Below are 19057 nucleotides of genomic sequence, written 5' to 3'. Positions count from 1 at the left end.
CTATTCATACGACACACGAACACTAACTAAAAAGACGAATGCTTCGGTTATTGTAGGAAAATATGTACGAAATATCTTCGTCACAATCGGCTCATGTCGATAACTTGTCTTTGCTGCACTTTATGCAATTCCTCTTCAATGTATAATTTTTCTTGACTATTTTGTGTTATTGTGACATAATTTATCAATATATTACAATTAAACACATATACAAAATGGTATAATCTCGCTTTAATAATTTAATGATGGTACGAATGGATTCTATGAAAATACATTGTGACGTCATTATTAAGAAACTACAGCCTTATTTCGTTTTCATGTTCTTATCATTTTCAATTCTCTTTTCAGCAATGAAAGTCAATTTGGGCAGGCCGGTGAAGGTAAATAACTTCCTAACCACTCTAAACATAACGCTTATTGCAAATAGAAATCTTAAAGTGATATTATGGGCATCTAACAGTTTATAGGTGTCTAAAGCAACCATTGTTTTTTTTTTTGGTGTTTTCACTTTATATACACTTATATTTGTTAATGCAGCATCAACATACTAAAACAATATACCGGAAAGACAAAAATAATGCATTTTAATATCAACCGTACTTTCGTTTGACAAATGATCATGCACGTACGATTTCAACCTAAATTTAGTTTTAGTGCAGATTCGTTCTTTCGACACAAAGACATAATTTTGTTTTACGGATCATTTCGGCTTACAGTACTGGGTGGGTCACGTAAGAATATCGAATATAAAATATATTTTTATAAACAACTGGTAGCAAGATGAGTTGCAGATACTTGATCAGTAACCACATTTTAACTAACTCTTTTGACCTGTTAATTCTTTTCAGCTCAATTCAACAGTGCAAAATGCCCATAATATCACTTAAAGAAGATGGAGGCTCGTGCTCGGGAGGCCATCAAGAAAATCTCAACTGCGTCGTCTAACAAGGCTGCCATTGATGCTTATGAGAAAGAAATGGAGTAAGTGTAAAAACTAACTTTTAATACAATGTTATTGACTATTCCCAGTCTGGTGCCAAATTTTAGTATTTTTTCTCATCAACTGTCTTCTTATTTCCTATTCCAGATGAACATGAAACATATTAATAATAATTGTTTTATTAAAGGCACTGTGTTCATAGTTTGGTAAAATTACATTTTTTAAAAGATTTTTGGTTAGAACCCCAGGGCAGGCACATTATTATTACAATTTTTTAAAATAAATTCATTACTTTTAGTAATAAATCTTATGAAGGAGCATAGGTATATTACAATTCTGAGCTATTCATATAAATGGTGAATTCTTTTCACAAGCGATAATTTGAGTTCAACGACTTGTCAATATGTAATGTGCTTGTTGTGCTGAAAATTGATTTTTCTCATAACCAACGATCATATAAGGCGTCAGAATGAAACTTAAAGGGGAATTATAAAATTCATGAAATAAGCATTGCGTGAATTTAATTTTGTATTTCAGTTCGAGGTACAGTAATGCCTGATATTACTCAGATTGCTGCTGTGCAGCTGAAGACGGGTTTTAAGTTCTCGACATATGTGAGGACAACAATGCCAATTTCTTCCGAAGCTCAGAAAGTGATTGGCATCTCTGTTGATGATCATGGCATAATGTGTGTAAATGGTGGAAGTGTTGATAGTGTATAAATTAAAACTTCTCTACATGATTGTATGATGTGGCTTGCAAAGTTTCCCAGAGCCATTTTTGTTGCTCATAATGGGCGCAGGTTTGATTTTTCGGTTTTGGTTAGTGAATTGCTGAACACACACTGTTTTGAAACATGTAAAATTACTGACAATATGGCCCACATCTTTACTGTTACTGCAATCCATAATTCAGTTTGTTTAAGTCATGAAAAGCCATAAAGGCAAAGAACACTAGATTGTTTGACGTGCAACTGCATAGAGGAACTCTAAAGCGACCAACAGCTGAAAACATTGCGGGATATGGACTGGCCTTGTGTCATTTGAAAGCCATATTTTCTAGTTCCGGAGAGGATGACTTTGGGATACTTTAATTGCTAAAAACAATGAGGGGCTTCCAAAAGTCACAAACGCAGAAAAATATTTTTTGTCTGAAGTGGTCCCTAAAATCGGTCAGTTTTTCAGTGACGAAAAGTGACGGAACGAGATAATATGGCTTTCAAATGACACGCGGCCAGTCAAAATCACGCAATGGCTTTATACTGATACTAAATTATGTACATCTAGTTGTCATTAATCTGGCTGTTTGTATTAAAATATAAGTTGTATATTATTGTGCTACATGCTTAAAGAAACATGATAACTTATACATCTTTATGCTACGTAATATTGGGACAACTTTGACATTTTGTGGTGAACTGCGCCTGTATTCATATGTTGCCTTTTGACTTAAGGTGACCTTAAGATTGTATTATTAGCTCAGCTGTTTTCGGAGAAAACTCCGAGGTATTGTCATAGCCTCTTCGTCGTCCGACGTCTGCCGTCGTGCTAAAACCTTTACATTGGCTCTTAAATTAAAGTGCTTCCACCTACAACTTTTAAACTTCATATGTACATGCACCTTCATGAGTTCTACACACCACATTCTTTTTTTGGTCACTAGGTCAAAGGTCAAGGTCACTGTGACCTGTAATATAAAACTTTAACTTTGCCTCTAACATCACAATTCTTCCACCTACAACTTTGAAACTTCATATGTAGATGCACCTTGATGAGTTCTACACGCCACACCCATTTTGGGTCACTAGGTCAAAGGTCAAGGTCACTGTGACCTCTAAAAAAAAAAAAAAAAAAATTCTGACAAGCTTTCGCAGTAGAGCGTGGCACCCGCTATGCGGTGCTCTTGTTAATGTATTTTTATATCAATATTAATTCAAAGTTAGCTAAATTTCTTCACATGTCATGGTTTATAACTGTAGCTTTTAAAAAGAAGTGATATACAAATTTATACTTAAATTCATTGCGTGAAAATGAATTGGGGTAGGCATTCTCAAAGTAAAATTTCTTGAGATAGGAACGGTAAAACTTCCTGAAATTCATTCAGTGTGTAGAAAATATGTTGTGTTAAATAAATATGTACAATATATGCATTTCATCACACTACAAGTGACATAAAACGTAATTAAAGTTTCTTGTCACTGAACCATTTGTTGTCGTTTTTGCCATTTTATCCGGATAAGTGTATATATTATTGGACATTAAAGGCACAATTCTCTTTCAATGACACTTTTTAATTCTGTATCTACTAACAAAATCCAGTCGAGTAGGTTTATTAAGTTAATTGTCAAAATATATGTATATCCCATTACAAATAACTATATATTTTGGATATAGGGTAAATCCATAGAAAACGCCCAACCGAGTCAAGGGGTAGGTGTATTCAACCAAATATAAAAAGTTAACCGGCTGGTATAAAGTTTTAAAATTTTGCAATTAGTTGTGATATACAATTTACTATGTGGATATAATAACAAAGAGTGTTTCTGGAAAAGTACCCATTAGGCTCCCACTACCGTAATATCTTAGTTTGAAGGTGATTTTTCAAGCGGTTCCGTAGTGTAGTGGTTACATGCTGGCTTCACATGTGAGAGGTCCAAGGTTCGAGCCCCAGTAGAATCAAATTATTTTATTTGTGTTCTATGTTAACTGTTTGTTTTGATGTAGACATTTTAGTTTAAATAAATATGCTGTTTTGTTGTAACCATTTTTTGTTTTTATTATGCCCATGAAATATATGTGTGAGAGGGTGGGGGGGTTGCAAACACATTAAAACCTTCTTTGTTCCACTATCCTAGCAACTACCTAGTTACTAATAAAGGCGCTATAGAGCGCGAAGCGCGACACGTATTATTAATTGTAATAATGAGTCTTGATAAAGGAAGCAGCCGCTTATCAATTAGGAGCACCATCACAGCACCCCAGTCTTAATACAATCAAGTCCTCCTACAGTTTTTTTTTTTTTAAACACATATAGAAGGCCGCAGGCCTGACCCGTATCTTGCCAGTGGTATGGACCCTTTGGTATGGACCTTTAACCCCGCTCACTATCCAGCGTTTAAACTTCCGGGTTTACATTTAAACCGACTATAAATAGCTTATTAATATCTTAGTTAGAAGGTGATTTTTCAAGCGGTTCCACAGTGTAGTGGTTACAAGCTCGCTTCACATGTGAGAGGCTCAAGGTTCGAGCCCCAGTAGAATCAAATTATTTTATTTGTGTTCTATGTTAATTTTTTGTTCAGATGTAGACATTAGACATTTTAGTTTAAATAAATATGCTGTTTTATTGTAACCATTTTTTGTTTTTATTATGCCCATGAAATATATGTGTGAGAGGGTGGGGGGGGGGTTGTAAACACATTAAAACTTTTACAGTGTTTTCATATCAATGAGTACTTAACCCTTATTGTAAATGAGCAACGTCAGAATACGTTCAGAATCATCTCCCCTTGAAGTTGAGGAAAATATGAAATAACGCTTACAAGATGAAGCAGATTTTTTAAAACCTATACAGTTCTGTTTCATTAATGAAAACTGCACACGAATGCTAGTAAAAAAAAAGGAAACCAATGTAAATAAAATGAACTTTGAAATATTTGGGGGTTACAACACAAAATCATAGATAGTGGTTATTTGGGGGTTATAACACAACATCATAGATAATGGTTACTTGGGAGTTATAACACACAATCATAGATAATGGTTAAACCAGTTTTTTTTTCTATTTTGTTTAAAATAATCGGCCAATATATTAATATTTACAGTAGAACAAAAATCATTCCATGTAACTTCATTGAGTGCCTTTTACACTGAAATTCCGGACGCCCCTTGATGCTTTGCATCAATACTTATCTTGTTTAACATTGTAATAGAATAAAAATGTTTGGCTGTTATTTACTGGGGAAACAGTTATTTCATAAATTGTTCGCTCACCTGAGAGTCATGGGTTGCCTGGTGTCAAGTTTATGGAAGTTACCATTCTAGATTAACCCTTTTTTACATCTATTCTAGATGAATGTTGGTCCGACTGTTTTTCTTTTCAATATCTAGACCGTGTTCGAATCTGGGTCATGTGTGTCCAAAAACTAGGTCAACAGGTCATATCATAGAAAAACCTTGTAACCTCTCTAGAAGCCATATTTATATCCCAATCTTGATTCAGGTGCATCCAATAGCTATGTCACCAAGACAAATCTTAGGAAAATCTTCTTACCACTATAGAGGCTGCATTTATGATTCAATCCTGATTGGTAAGAATGTTTATCTTGACAAATTTATACCAAGTTTGAATATACCTCACATTTGTGCAAAATATTGGTCACCAGGTAAATTATTCGAAAAACACTCTTAAGACTCAAGAAGCCATATTTATTACTCCATCTTGATGAAACTTGGTAAAAATGTTTATCGGGACAATATGTATGCTGGATATGTCCTCTTGGTCACATGCGTTCAAAAATTAGATCAAATCTTAGATTATATAACCTTGTTATCATTTAAGTAGCCATATTTATTACTCAATCTTAATGAAATTTTATTGAAATATTTGTCTTGAAAATATGTGGGCTTAGTTATTATGTTGGTTACATGCTTTGTAACAAACTAGGTCACCAGGTCAAATCTGAAAGAACCCTTATCACTCAAGAAGCAATACGAAACTTAGTCAGAATTTTTATCTTGACAATATATAGACTGAGTTTGAATCTGGGTCATGTTTGTCCAAAAGCTTTATCACCAAATCAACATTTAAAAAAAGCTTGTTACCCTTAAAGAAGCATTATAAATTAGTCCATCTTGATTAAACTAGGTCAAAATCTTAAACTTGACAACATCCATGCCAAGTTTTATCTTTGTCATGCGAATCCAAATTCTAGGTCACTAGGTCAAATCTTTTATTAACTTTCTTACCTCTCTAAAAGCTACATATTTGATTCAGTATCGATTAAACTTATTCGCCATGTATATCTTTAAAATATTCAAGCCATGTTTGAATATTTGTCAGATTCTTAATCAAGGTCAAGTCTTTAACAATTGCTGTACCTTAAACAAAAGTGAGAGATTCAGGGCCATTGTGGCCCTTTTATTAATCACTTATTTCCTAGTATATCTTAAATTCTTCATCTAACAAATTGTTTAAAGTTTTAGTTATATGTTTACTTTCTAACAATAAAACATGCACTCTGTACTGTTTCTGTTTAGAAGTCAAGAGCAGGAGAGACAAGTTGCAGACTGGATACGATGGCTCATTGAATCTGAGACACTCTTTGGCAGGTATGTTTACCCTATTTATATTTATGTGCATTGTTTGTTGCTATTGATGATTTGCTGGGGTGTCTATATTTTAAATTGTCATTGATATTCCTGATAAAAGTCAGGCTTCTGGATAACAATTTCCATTGTAACCATAAGTGTAAAGGCTTTGAAGACTTTGCCAGAATTTTCGTAGTTTATATCATAATTAATGAACTGATAGCAGAAAAAGGTTGACACAAACACAAAATATTTTCTACATTTATGCTCGTAGTTCTTAATTAACAGGAATTACATACAGTACATGACACCTAAACTTGGTCTTTAACTGCGTCAGGTCGTCTGGTAAGCAGTCCTCGTTTGGTGAGATGTTGTTCTTAATCGCCATTCATTTCCATGGAAACCACATGCACGCAATCTCCGAGCTCGTCTGCTCCACCCTTGGAATGAAGGTGACATTTTAGTAACTATTTTTAGCTCGACTATTATATATGAAATATATATAGTGGAGCCATCCTACTCACCCCGGCGTCGGTGTGACTGTCTGCGTTACCATTAGCATTAGCGTTAGCGTCTGCGTTCAAATGTTAAAGTTTTCGTACTACCCCAATTATTTTCATTGTCCCTTGACATATTGCTTTCATATTTTGCATATTTGTTGACCAACATGACCCCAACCTATAATCAAAAGCAGACATCTCTATCAAGCATTTTGTCATAATTATGGCCCCTTTTCCACTTAGAATATGCAGCAAATGTTAAAGTTTTCGTACTACCCTATTTATTTTCATTGTCCCTTGACATAGTGCTTTTATATTTTGCATACTTGTTTACCAACATTACCCCAACCCATAAACAAGAGCAGACAACTCTATCAAGCATTTTGTCATAATTATTGCCCCTTTTATACTTAGAATATGCATATTATTTATAAATCTATGTTAAAGTTTGCGTACTACCCCAAATATTTCCTATATCCTTTGACATTTTGCTTTTATATATTGCAAACTTGTTTACCAACATGACCCCAACCTATAAACAAGAGCAGACCACTGAAATCAAGCATTTTGACATAATTATGGCCCCTTTTACACTTAGATAATTGAACATTTTGCTTAAATTGCCATAACTTCTTTATTTATGATCACATTTTATTATTACTTTGACAAAACAACACTTACCTGAATACCACAATGGATTCCACCCAAACAATACCCCACACCAGGGATCATATTTTCCCGCAACATCAATCAGTCTGGATATAAATGGGGAAAAAGTATCCGAAAATTTATGTCCTAAATTATGACAAATTACTTTACAATATATACCATTGATTTTGCCATTCATGAAGGTGGTATAATAAATGTACCAGTAAAATTCCCTTTGTCATTTATTTTAACGGAATAAACTATAAAGTACACAAATTATTTCGATTCTAACGCAGTTTTTACTAAAGATTTATACAATGTATATGAGTTTTCTTGTGTACTGTATTATGTGAAGTTCCGCCCATAAAAATAACTTTCGGCTGTTCTGTCGATCAGATCCGCGACTTTTATTCAAAATTATATTACCGTATTATTACGCTGGTGGAAAATGTATCGGCATGTTTTGTTTAGTTACAGCGCGTGCTTTCAGTGTATAAGGTGCACAATTTTCGACCACCCTAGTTAATTTCGTACGCGTCTTTAATCCGCTGTTCACAATTTTTTTATTTCATTGTCTGACGTGCAATAAAACGGTCCTGACTGGTTTAAAGACTGCAGCGAATGGTTTATCACACCTTATCGAGAAAAGAATGTCATTAGGGGGTGTTAGCATGTGCACTGTGTAATTAATTTCATGACATGGGAATTTTAGCAAACAGAATCAGACCGACTGTTTATAATTTTCAATCTGTCTTTCATGACCGCAATCAGTCTAAGACCGACAAACCGAAAAAAATATGATCCCTGCACCACGCCCCTACCCAGAATCCCTCCCCCCCCAACCTCCCCCCCCAAATTTTATTTTTTATTTTAACATCATCTAATAAATTACCACACCCCACATTATACCCCCCTCTCACTCACCCCCCACATAACCTACCCCCCTACCCCCCCAAATGTTTTTTGTTAATATCATCTTATAAATTACCACACCCCACATTATACCCCCTTCTCACCCCCCCCCCCCCTACCTCCCCACCCCCCCCATTTTTTTATTTTTTTAAACATCATCTAATAAATTACCACACCCCACATTATACCCCCCTCTCACCCCCCCTACCCCCCCCCCCCCCCCCCCATTTTTATTTTTTTCCTTTTTTTATTTTTGAAAAATCGTCTAATAAATTATTGAATATGAACAATTTCCCCATGATGGCTTACTTTCTACTGTCAAGCACTCGAATAGTCGAGCTTGCTGTCCTCTGACAGCTCTTGTTAATCAATCTAGTTGATCTGCATTGAATTTGACTTGAGGTTTTAACTGGTACCGGTATACTCATGCATGTAAGATCATTGAGAAAAACCCAACAATGCACCTACAAGTCTTTATATCAGACCATCATTATTACTGTCCTATGTAAGAAAAACAAAATGTGTTAGTTTCTACCTTGTGCAGATGAAATTTGAAACTAATTTTATAAATGTTTTGCATAATCTTCATGCATATTTTGTGTTTATTAGGAATGGGAAAGAATATTTGAAAATCTTTAGAATATGTAATCCAAATTCCGATTCTAATATCTTGTAAGAAAAATAGTTGATTAAAGTTGTATGCCCATATCTGTTTGGATAGTGTCAGAGTCTTTATATATATAAGTGTCAGTTTGGTTCCTGCCTAGATGCTGTTTGTCCCAGTCAATAATATGAATTGATGGCAGTTTAGTGATGTTGTTATTAACAACACAGTGATTCTTAGAGCAACAAGTGCTGTGTCAAAATTGTTTATTGATCGCACTTATCTGCAGTTGCTAATTGATTTCTTAATCAACTAGATTGCCCCTTACCAATCACCATAACCTATTGTCATTTAAAGAGGTTGCTTAAATAAGCATTGGAATGAGGGCCTATATAGTATGCCACAATTCAATTCAAACCTGAACTATAATCGTTTTTCTGTAACAATTCTTTAATCTTTAATCTGCATTATTACAGCTTTTGATTTAAAATTGTGTTGTTATGGGCTACTCAACTTTTATACAATAGTAATGATCATATAGTTCTATGGGCTACAAATGTTTATTTGGCAGTAAATGTGCCAACACTTTCCATGCTGATGATGTGACGTTGTCAAGTGTTAATTAGCCTGTATTTATTCTGAACAGTTCAGTTCAATTTATAATCAGAGAGTTATAATAATTTAATATCCCTTAGGATAATTCAACTGAGCTTATCTATTTTTTAATATATTTAAAAGTTATTGCACTTGGATCTATGGGCTTATACATTGAATATTTGAATTTACAATGTATACTAATAAGGATAAACAAAAATTGGAATATGATTTAAGGAGTTGTTCCCATCTCTAGTTTAATTTTTTTTTAATTACAATGGCAATGTGTTTGAAAAATGAGTCACAATAACCTTTAATTACAGGGCAATTTTTTTGAAAAAGTAATATATTGCTTGTGGACAATTAGACTTTTGCAATCAACTTGATCATGGACAATTAAATAAGTATAGATTATTATATGGAGGAAGTGTGCCTTTAGTGGTTATTGGCACACTTGGTGAGTTATTTGCGCAAGGGCTTTAGCACGAGTGCAAATAAACACCAAGTGTGCCAATAACCACTAAAGGTACACTTGCTCCATATAATGACCTGTTTATTGCATATGTTCATCATGTGTATATGTCGTTTATATAGAAATTAATAATTAATATCGTGTATATCGAAATTAATAATTAATATAGTAATAAAAACATAATTTAATATAAACGACACGCTTACCTCAATGACAACTTTAAATCAATATTTATAACAATGAAATTGAAACGAGTTGCACTTACATTTTTAATCCCCTACCGGTTTCACTGAGGGGACTTAAGGTTTTGTCTCCATCCGTCCGTCACACTTTGCTGGATCCTGCCATAACTTAAAAAGTTCTGAATATTTTTTCATGAAACTTGCAACATGGATAGACGGCAATATGGACATTATGTACGTCATTTCATTTTGTTCCTAAGTCATAAATTGTGGTTGCTATGGCAACAAATAGACTAGAAATAGTGCTGAAAATGGTGTTTTTTTCTGGATCCTGCGATAACTTTAAAAGTTCTTAATATTTTTTCATGAAACTTGCAACATGGATAGATGGCAATATGGACATTATGCACGTCATTTCATTTTGTTCCTACGTCAAAAATTGTGGTTGCTATGGCAACAAATAGACTAGAAATAGTGCTGAAAATGGTGTTTTTTTCTGGATCCTGCGATAACTTTAAAAGTTCCTAATATTTTTTCATGAAACTTGGAACATGGATAGATGGCAATATGGACATTATGCACATCATTTCATTTTATTCCTTTGTCAAAAATTGTGGTTGCTATGGAAACAAAAACAAAAAAATTCTGAAAATGGTGAAATTTCTGACAATGGTGGAGCCGGTAGGGGACTTTTATTGCTTGGCAATAGTCTTGTTTATTATTCCATCTCTTAATCGAAACTTATTTCAAACCACACTCTTTGATTGTATTCCTATCGAAGTTTACAATTATGCATGATAAACACGCAATGCGAAATACGTTTTGCATGTGTTCGATGCTTTAAACAAATATTTTACTGTTAATAACAACATGTCCAACATGTCCTTAAAATCCAGATAGTTTAAATCTAACTAGTGTGATTCGTCAGAGACATTACGTCATACAAAATACGTCATAAGTTGCGCTATCAGTTACATAAAAATAAAATTACAGAAAGCCGGTTTTGAGAAAAAAAGCGATTCCAAAACCTGTGCAGACGCCATTTTATTTTAACACTCTGGTTGCCAATTACGTAACGTCAACGCGTGCCGACGATCCGCCGTTACTGGACAACAGGTGCGAGATAACCGGAAGTTTGCAAATAACCGATTTTGGCACAGTATGCAAGCCGCGTTTTTATCTTTATTTAGATGACTTGTTTAATAAATTCAATACAAAACGACCACTCATGCAAGATCCTATATATTGTCACACCTTTGAATAATAATTAAATGGAAAGAAAGAAAAAGTGTAATATAAGATGACATTAACATTGATGTTATTTGTGTTCCAGTGTCCAGTCAAGGCTAATGCTTTAGCAAGGATAAGGCAGATATTCACTCAGGAAATATTTACAGAACAGGTGAACTCTTGAGTTTTAATTTATAATTATAAATAACAAAGCATTTACAAATAATACAATTTATTCTTGTGTTTCTAAGGATATAATGTGAATTTTTCTGAAACATTCATCGCAAGGGACTGTAGAGCAATATTCAGCTGTTGTGTTCAGGTTAAATTAAGACATCCAGTGTGTGTTGTGTTTATTAATTTGAGGTTATGGTGGTGCAATGCAATTGTGTCTGCGAAGCAATAGTAAAATTGTTTTTGTTTTTTTCACTTACTTTACCATGTTTGACATTTACATATGCAGCATTTACATTTTCATACATAACACATTGGTAATATAATATAACATATATGGATCACTCGTTCATAATTATTTTTAGATTTTCAAAAGAGTAAAAAAAAAATACAGTGCATTCATTCATAATAGTTCACACACATACAACATATATTATCAGTATAAATCATTTCACATGAGAGGCAAACACAAAAAGCATGCTTTCAAGCGGATTCACACTCAGTGTCACATACACACGCACACACACGCATTCACATACACACTTGTATACATACAAACAATACATATTTTTGTTTAAATGGTTCAAGAAAAATATCAAGTAATTTAAAAGCATATACAATACAAAGTAAATATTTCTTGATTATGTAATTGTTAGTAAAATTGTGGCGTCCATCCCCACTCTGTTAGTGTTCTCAGACATTACCCTTCCAACACATAGACCTTGTAGTACCATGTACTGCACAAGTCTACTCACAGATTGCCCTTATGACAAATAGAACTTGTATTACCCTGTACTGCACAAGTCTATTCACATATTGCCCTTATGACAAATAGAACTTGTATTACCCTGTACTGCACAAGTCTACTCACAGATTGCCCTTATGACAAATAGAACTTGTATTACCCTGTACTGCACAAGTCTATTCACATATTGCCCTTATGACAAATAGAACTTGTATTACCCTGTACTGCACAAGCCTACTCACAGATTGCCCTTATGACAAATAGAACTTGTATTACCCTGTACTGCACAAGCCTACTCACAGATTGCCCTTATGACAAATAGAACTTGTATTACCCTGAACTGCACAAGCCTACTCACAGATTGCCCTTATGACAAATAGAACTTGTATTACCCTGTACTGCACAAGTCTACTCACAGAGTGCCCTTATGACAAATAGAACTTGTATTACCCTGTACTGCACAAGCCTAAGGCTGTCAAGTCAAGTGACCTTAAATAAGGGTTCAACAACTGTTGATCACCAGGTGATCACGTCCCATGCAGTGACTGTACCAGTGACTCAAGGCCTCAACGCAACTATGGATGGTTACCTGCCCCTGCACTGCATCTACCAGCTGCTCAAGAGCAGGGCATTCTCCAAGTACAAAGTCCCCATCAAGGTATGCTAAGTTGTTGCTGTCTTTAGTGAGAGCTATATACCACCACTAGACTTTAATGATTTATTGTATATAAATAAACAAAGATTGTTGATGTAAATAATACATCTTATTCTAGCGATAAATATTGCAAGTTAAATCAGCATTAAAGGAAGGTTCCACCTCTTTATGTGTTAAAATATATATTCTAATATTTGTGCTGCTCTGTGGGAAATTGATGCTAAATGCATGAGAGTATAGTGTTGTCCTCGATTGGTCTGTGCTTTCTGCACCAACTTATCAAATATGACACTTTCTGCTTGATGGAGTTTTTAATTTTAAGAAAGTCTCCTTTACAAAAATCTAGTCTAGGCGGAAATTGTCGTCCCTGATTAGCCTGTGAAGAATGCACGGGCTAATCTTGGATTACATTTTAAGGACACATTATGATGTCCATTTAGCACAGCTTAATAATGCTTTGACTGGTGCAATAATGACTGCTTTGACTAATCTATTTTTAAAATGCAATAAATGAAAAAAGTGCTTAACATACAGTATCAGTGTATTAGTTTTAGTTTCTATACTATAGAACAAAACCTTTTATTCATAAATAATGAATATTATTTTGATGAATAAAATATCAATCATTCTGTTTCCTTAGGACTGGATCTACAAGCAGATCAGTGTGAGTTCCTACCCACTACACCCTCTGCTGGTGTCACTGATTGAGGTTTATGTGAACTCAATACTCGTGAAGAGCAACAAGACCGACCACAACAACCAGCCCATCTCGTCTCAGGAGATTGCTGACATGTTCACACAGCACTCTGTGTTCAGCCAGGTAAGCTATCAAACATTTGATGAGTAAATTGTATTCAACCATGAATTTACAGTTGTCTCCTCTATACCCAAACGGTTGCTTAAATGTTGACCAAGGGTTCTACATCAAGTCAGCAAATGCATCCACAATGGGGCATTTGTTTCAGAATGGATATTTGTTGTGTGATTTTTCATCACTTTAGTCAAATTGAGCACTTACTAAAGCTCATTTGTATATATCCTTTGATGGGTACTCAGTTGATTGCTTACTCTTTTCTCACCTTTTTCCTTGATAATTTGTTTCTTGTTGCATTTCTATTACCACTTTGTGATGTTTGTATTTATTTTGAAAATATTCTTAATGATGATCTGGTGTTAATTTTGCCTTTGCAGCCCTCAGAGAAAGGTCGTGATGTGAACTTGACGCCCCAGCTGTGTATGCTTTATTACGTGCTACTATACGAGGACACACTGGAGGCACAGGGGAAAGCAATCTGTGAGTGGAATTTGTGGGGTTTGATAGTCTTTCAAGTGAAATGGCAAGGTTAAAGCACTTTATTAGTTGTATAAAGCTTTGCTCAAAATTGCTAGACAGTTGGTAGTGTGCTGGACTACAAATATAAGGATTGCAAGTTTGATCTCCCTTTTGGCCTCTTAATTTGATGTGGGCCCTGGTCATTTAATCCTCTCTACTCTCATTGTCCCCCTACCTCTGATTTAAATAGGGCAGTTGTCAGTTACTGGCATAGATTTGTGAATTTACTAATGGTAAATCAGCTATCTAAGGAAACGTGTGAGTAGGTAATCTAACTATGATATGACAGGGACATGACTATGATATAACAGTGGCCCAAAATCCAACTTAACAAACAAAGAAATGTGATAATGAATGTATCTTATATGTGTAACGATGTGTCCTACATGTTCAACACTGTGTACTTCATTTTAAAACTGAGAACTTCATATATAACACTTTTCACTACATGTATAATTATCAGCAGAACATGAAAACTCCTATGTACTTCGTGAATAATGCTATGAAATACATGCTTACTCTGTGTACTACATGTTTAACCCTGTGCACACTATGTATACCTCTGTGCATTGCAGTGCTGTCAGGGCGCCATGTGGAGTCCTACCCGGATGCTCTGATGTCCCAGATCCCTATCAACTACCTCATCCAGCAGTCACAGAAGAGACAGGACCTCTATGGGGACCTCTTCTCTCATCTCCTAAAGTATGAACTGGAGCACATATTGCATGTCCTAAATACCCCTTAGGGTTGGAATAAGTATAGTCAGTACTGGTAAATGTATCACTGATTGACTGTTTCAGGTAAATTCCTTTTTACATTTAAATATTTTAAATTGGTAAATCTGGATGAGGTGTTTATTTTTTTTATCATTTTGTAATCAGAAATCATTGGAATTGACATATACATGGTGTCTATTAAAGATCATATTGATTTAAGAATTGTCATTAAATATTTACAAATCTTAAGCCGTGTTTCTTTTACGGAATATAGTTCTGAGAACAATTTGTTTTTTTAAAGTCCCATAGAACAGACATTTTACATGTCTCTTAACAGGAGATTGTTTGCACTATAACCTTCTTACATCACTTGTTGTCTTTGGGAATTTTAATCTGTCAATTTGTTTAACAGTTTCTTGTCAAGCCCTACTTTCCGGATAAACAGGGAATTTCAATTAGCAAGAACCTTGGGAGCGTTCTTTAGATCTTCCTCAAAGACACCAAGTACTGGTTCTAGGCCCAGGAAACGGACTCGAGAGTGTTTATATAAGCCTTAGGCTTTCGATGCAATCGAGCTAAAATAAATAGGTTTAAACTAATTAGCAAGTTATACCAATCAAGGTCAAGGTCTGAGCTAAAGGTTAAGTATTGAAGCCCCTATTTTCATGTTTATTCTGTCATTGAGCTCTTAAAAGGATCTCCATGCAATGTTGCTAAAAATGATACCACTTTGTAGTAACATGCGGGAGACATGAGATTGTCAGGCCAACTCAATTTCGGGCTTGAACCCAAAAGGATCATCAAATATTATATAGATGTCATTTAAATTGCATTGCTCACTTTTATTCTTAAATTAATCTATTAATTTAAATCTTCAAAAAAACTTCATGGTTAAAATGTTACAATCAACCAAAATGTAAATACATTGCATTGCGTTTCTTGTCCAGATTGCTTGTAACCCAATTTCCACACCTGTGTATGGTTGAGGATTGGTTGGATGACGTCATGACAGTGACTTCTAAAAGACTGGCACCCACCCACAAGACTCTCGCTAAGAAGTGCTCTGTTGACGGATTCAAACAAGGTATGGCAGGTACAGATGTTGGTGACACAGTGGCAGGTGAAGGCCCTTTAGCTCAGGTGGTAGTGTACTGGGCTACACAGCAGAGAATTGAGAGTTAAATTCTTAGGGTTTACACATAACTTGTGCTGAAATGGCATGAAATAAGTTCTGTGCCTCTCTTTCCAGTTACTGGGTAGATGAATGTCAGTGGATGGCATAAACCACACTACCGATGAGAATTAAGAATCATGTAATTTGCCTCAGTCATCTGACTGAAATACTGTTGAATGCTTTGAAAATCCAAATAAACAAACTTACACATCAGTCCTGCTATAGCAAAGATTGTCAAGATATTCTAATTTGAGCTGCAGAGTATGCACCACTTCAATGTTCAACAAAACTGTAACAAAGCAAATGATAATGCACATAAAAAACACAAATTATTATAATAATATTATTATAATTTAGAGCGGGTAAAAGCTGATCTTTGCTTACCTATTCTTATTATAGCACTCGACACATTGGATACAAACTGCTGTGCGATGTTGGTCATGCTTGAGCAGATATTGGCTCTACCCGTGGAGGAATTGTGGCCCTTTACTGACCTTGTTGTGAGTTGTCTTCCCAGAATTCTCTCCCCGGATGTGCCAAGAAAAGTTGTTGATCTAGTGAAAAAAGTCTGGTTTAAGATCCATTCCTTAATGCCCAGAAGGTAAGCAAAAACAGAACCCTACACAAACAAAGGGATGCGCAACCTTGCTATATCAAGCTGGCACAAAAAACAGGCATACAAGATTTGATAATCTCAATAGATTGAACAATTACTGTATCGATAATTCATCTAAATGGCATGGATTGACAACGACTTTGCTTATTTATGTTTTTGTTTTATTTTACTACTCCACTTATGTAGTTTAATAAACAAACACTTATTCGTTCATTTTGCGTTGTTTGCCTTAAACATATATCATTAATTTGTCTTATTAACATGCAGTATGTTAAACGGGATCCAATTATCAGATCCATTGAAGAGTAACAATACCGTTTGTTTCTCAAGAGTTCAATTGATGTTGTATATCGCACATATGTGCATGTACAAAAGACCGGCATTTTAATTAATGCGACACTGCTTTGTCTTAAATATTGACATTATCAACCTCTGTCAATTGCATACGATTTAAAATGAATACTTGTTCTTTCATCCTCATAGACCATGAAGTTTTGCATGACATTCTATTATTCTGTCGGACTATTTTTGAACAACAAATCCATGGAAGTTACTGAAAATGTTTTTTCATGATTTCGTCTCCATCAGCAGAATTTAAAATCAAGACAATTCAGAAAAGTCTGTAATCGTGTATTTCTGAATATGAATCAGTACCAAAACAAGATATGATATTCTTTTTTAGCTCAGGTGAGCTTTTGTGACCGGTCTTTGTCCGTCCGTTTACATTTGCTCATAAACACTCTAGAGGCCACATTTCTTGTCCCATCTTCATGAAACGTGGTCAGAAGCTGTGTCCCAATGAAATCTCGGCCGAGTTCGAAACTGGGTTGTGCCGGGTCAAAAACTAGGTCACTAGGTCAAAAAAAGAAAAACCTTGTAAACACTGTAGAAGTCACACTTCATGCCCAATCTTCATGTAACTTTGTCAAAATGTCTGTCTTAATGATATCTTGGTCGAGTTCAAAAGTGGTTCCGATCCGTTGAAAAACATGGCCTCCAGTGGGCGGGGCAGTTTTCCTTATTTGGCTATAGAGAAACCTTGTAAACACTCTAGAAGTCACAATTTTTGCCCAATCATCATGAAAGTTGGTCAAAACATTGGTTCAATTGATGTCTCGGACGAGTACCAAAATGGTCGAGATCAGTGAAAAAACATGGCCGCCAGTGGGCGGGGCATTTTTCTCTATATGTATATAGTGGCAGTTTTCCCTATTTGGCTATAGAGAAACCTTGTAAACACTCTAGACGTCACAATTTTTTGCCCAATCATCATGAAAGTTGGTCAAAACATTGGTTTTATTGATATCTCGGACGAGTTTGAAAGTGGTCGGGATCGGTGGGGCATTTTTCTCTATATGTATATAGTGAAAACATGTGAACACAGTAGAAGTCACATTTTTGGCCCAATTTTCTTAAAATTTGCTCAGAAGATTTGTTTCCTTGATACGAGAGTTGAGTTAAAAAATGGTTCCGGTCAGTTGAATAACATGGCTGCTGGGAGTGGGGCAGTTTTCTCATTATGCCCCCCCCCCCCTTTCGAAAAAGAGGGGGTATATTGTTTTGCTCATGTCGGTCCATCCGTCCACCAGATGGTTTCCGGAAGATAACTCAAGAGCGCTTATGCCAAGGATCATGAAACTTCATAGGTACATTGATCATGACTCGCAGATGACCCCTATTGATTTTCAGGTCACTAGGTCAAAGGGCAAGATCACGATGACCCGAAATAGTAAAATGGTTTCTGGATGATAACTCAAGAACACTTATGCCTAGGATCATGAAACTTCATAGATACATTGATCATGACTCGCAGATGACCCCTATTGATTTTCAGGTCACTAGGTCAAAGGTCACGGTGACCCAAAGCAGTAAAATGGTTTCCGGATAATAACTCAAGAACGCTTATGCCTAGGATCATGAAACTTCATAGATACATTGATCATGACTCGCAGATGACCCCTATTGATTTTCAGGTCACTAGGTCAAAGGTCACTGTGACCCAAAGCAGTAAAATGGTTTCCGGATAATAACTCAAGAACGCTTATGCCTAGGATCATGAAACTTCATAGATACATTGATCATGACTCGCAGATGACCCCTATTGATTTTCAGGTCACTAGGTCAAAGTTCACGGTGACCCAAAGCAGTAAAATGGTTTCCGGATAATAACTCAAGAACGCTTATGCCTAGGATCATGAAACTTCATAGATACATTGATCATGACTTGCAGATAACCCCTATTGATTTTCAGGT

At 35.3% G+C, this 19057-nt stretch overlaps 2 protein-coding genes and 1 long non-coding RNA gene across 8 annotated transcripts in view; 2 read left to right on the top strand and 1 right to left on the bottom strand.

Annotated features, from left to right (window-relative positions):
* Positions 1–19057, top strand: part of LOC127855255 (integrator complex subunit 2-like) — a 69398-nt gene that overhangs the window by 15128 nt on the left and 35213 nt on the right. For 5 of the 6 annotated variants that reach the window (XR_008037438.1, XM_052390721.1, XM_052390697.1 and 2 more), the window contains 9 exons: positions 6199–6270; positions 6587–6701; positions 11495–11563; positions 12834–12968; positions 13606–13785; positions 14157–14259; positions 14874–15000; positions 15962–16098; positions 16588–16789. Coding sequence is in view for 5 of the 6 variants with exons in the window: in XM_052390721.1 (XP_052246681.1) it covers positions 6199–6270; positions 6587–6701; positions 11495–11563; positions 12834–12968; positions 13606–13785; positions 14157–14259; positions 14874–15000; positions 15962–16098; positions 16588–16789 (1140 nt within the window). In the remaining variant the exon portion in view is untranslated. The remainder of the gene's footprint in view (positions 1–6198; positions 6271–6586; positions 6702–11494; positions 11564–12833; positions 12969–13605; positions 13786–14156; positions 14260–14873; positions 15001–15961; positions 16099–16587; positions 16790–19057) is intronic. The other variant, XM_052390706.1, reaches the window with a different exon arrangement.
* The window catches only part of LOC127855705 (mediator of RNA polymerase II transcription subunit 31-like), a 62902-nt gene that overhangs the window by 29509 nt on the left and 14336 nt on the right, over positions 1–19057 (bottom strand). The window lies entirely within an intron of this gene.
* Positions 245–4208, top strand: LOC127855758 (uncharacterized). Its single transcript, XR_008037721.1, has 3 exons — positions 245–380; positions 849–981; positions 1478–4208. It is a non-coding gene; the product is annotated as an uncharacterized LOC127855758 (long non-coding RNA).

Source organism: Dreissena polymorpha, chromosome 1, assembly GCF_020536995.1.
Source record: "Dreissena polymorpha isolate Duluth1 chromosome 1, UMN_Dpol_1.0, whole genome shotgun sequence".
Lineage (NCBI taxonomy): Eukaryota > Metazoa > Mollusca > Bivalvia > Myida > Dreissenidae > Dreissena > Dreissena polymorpha.
Note: the sequence above shows the minus strand (reverse complement) of the source record. Positions and strands in the feature narration are given on the sequence as shown.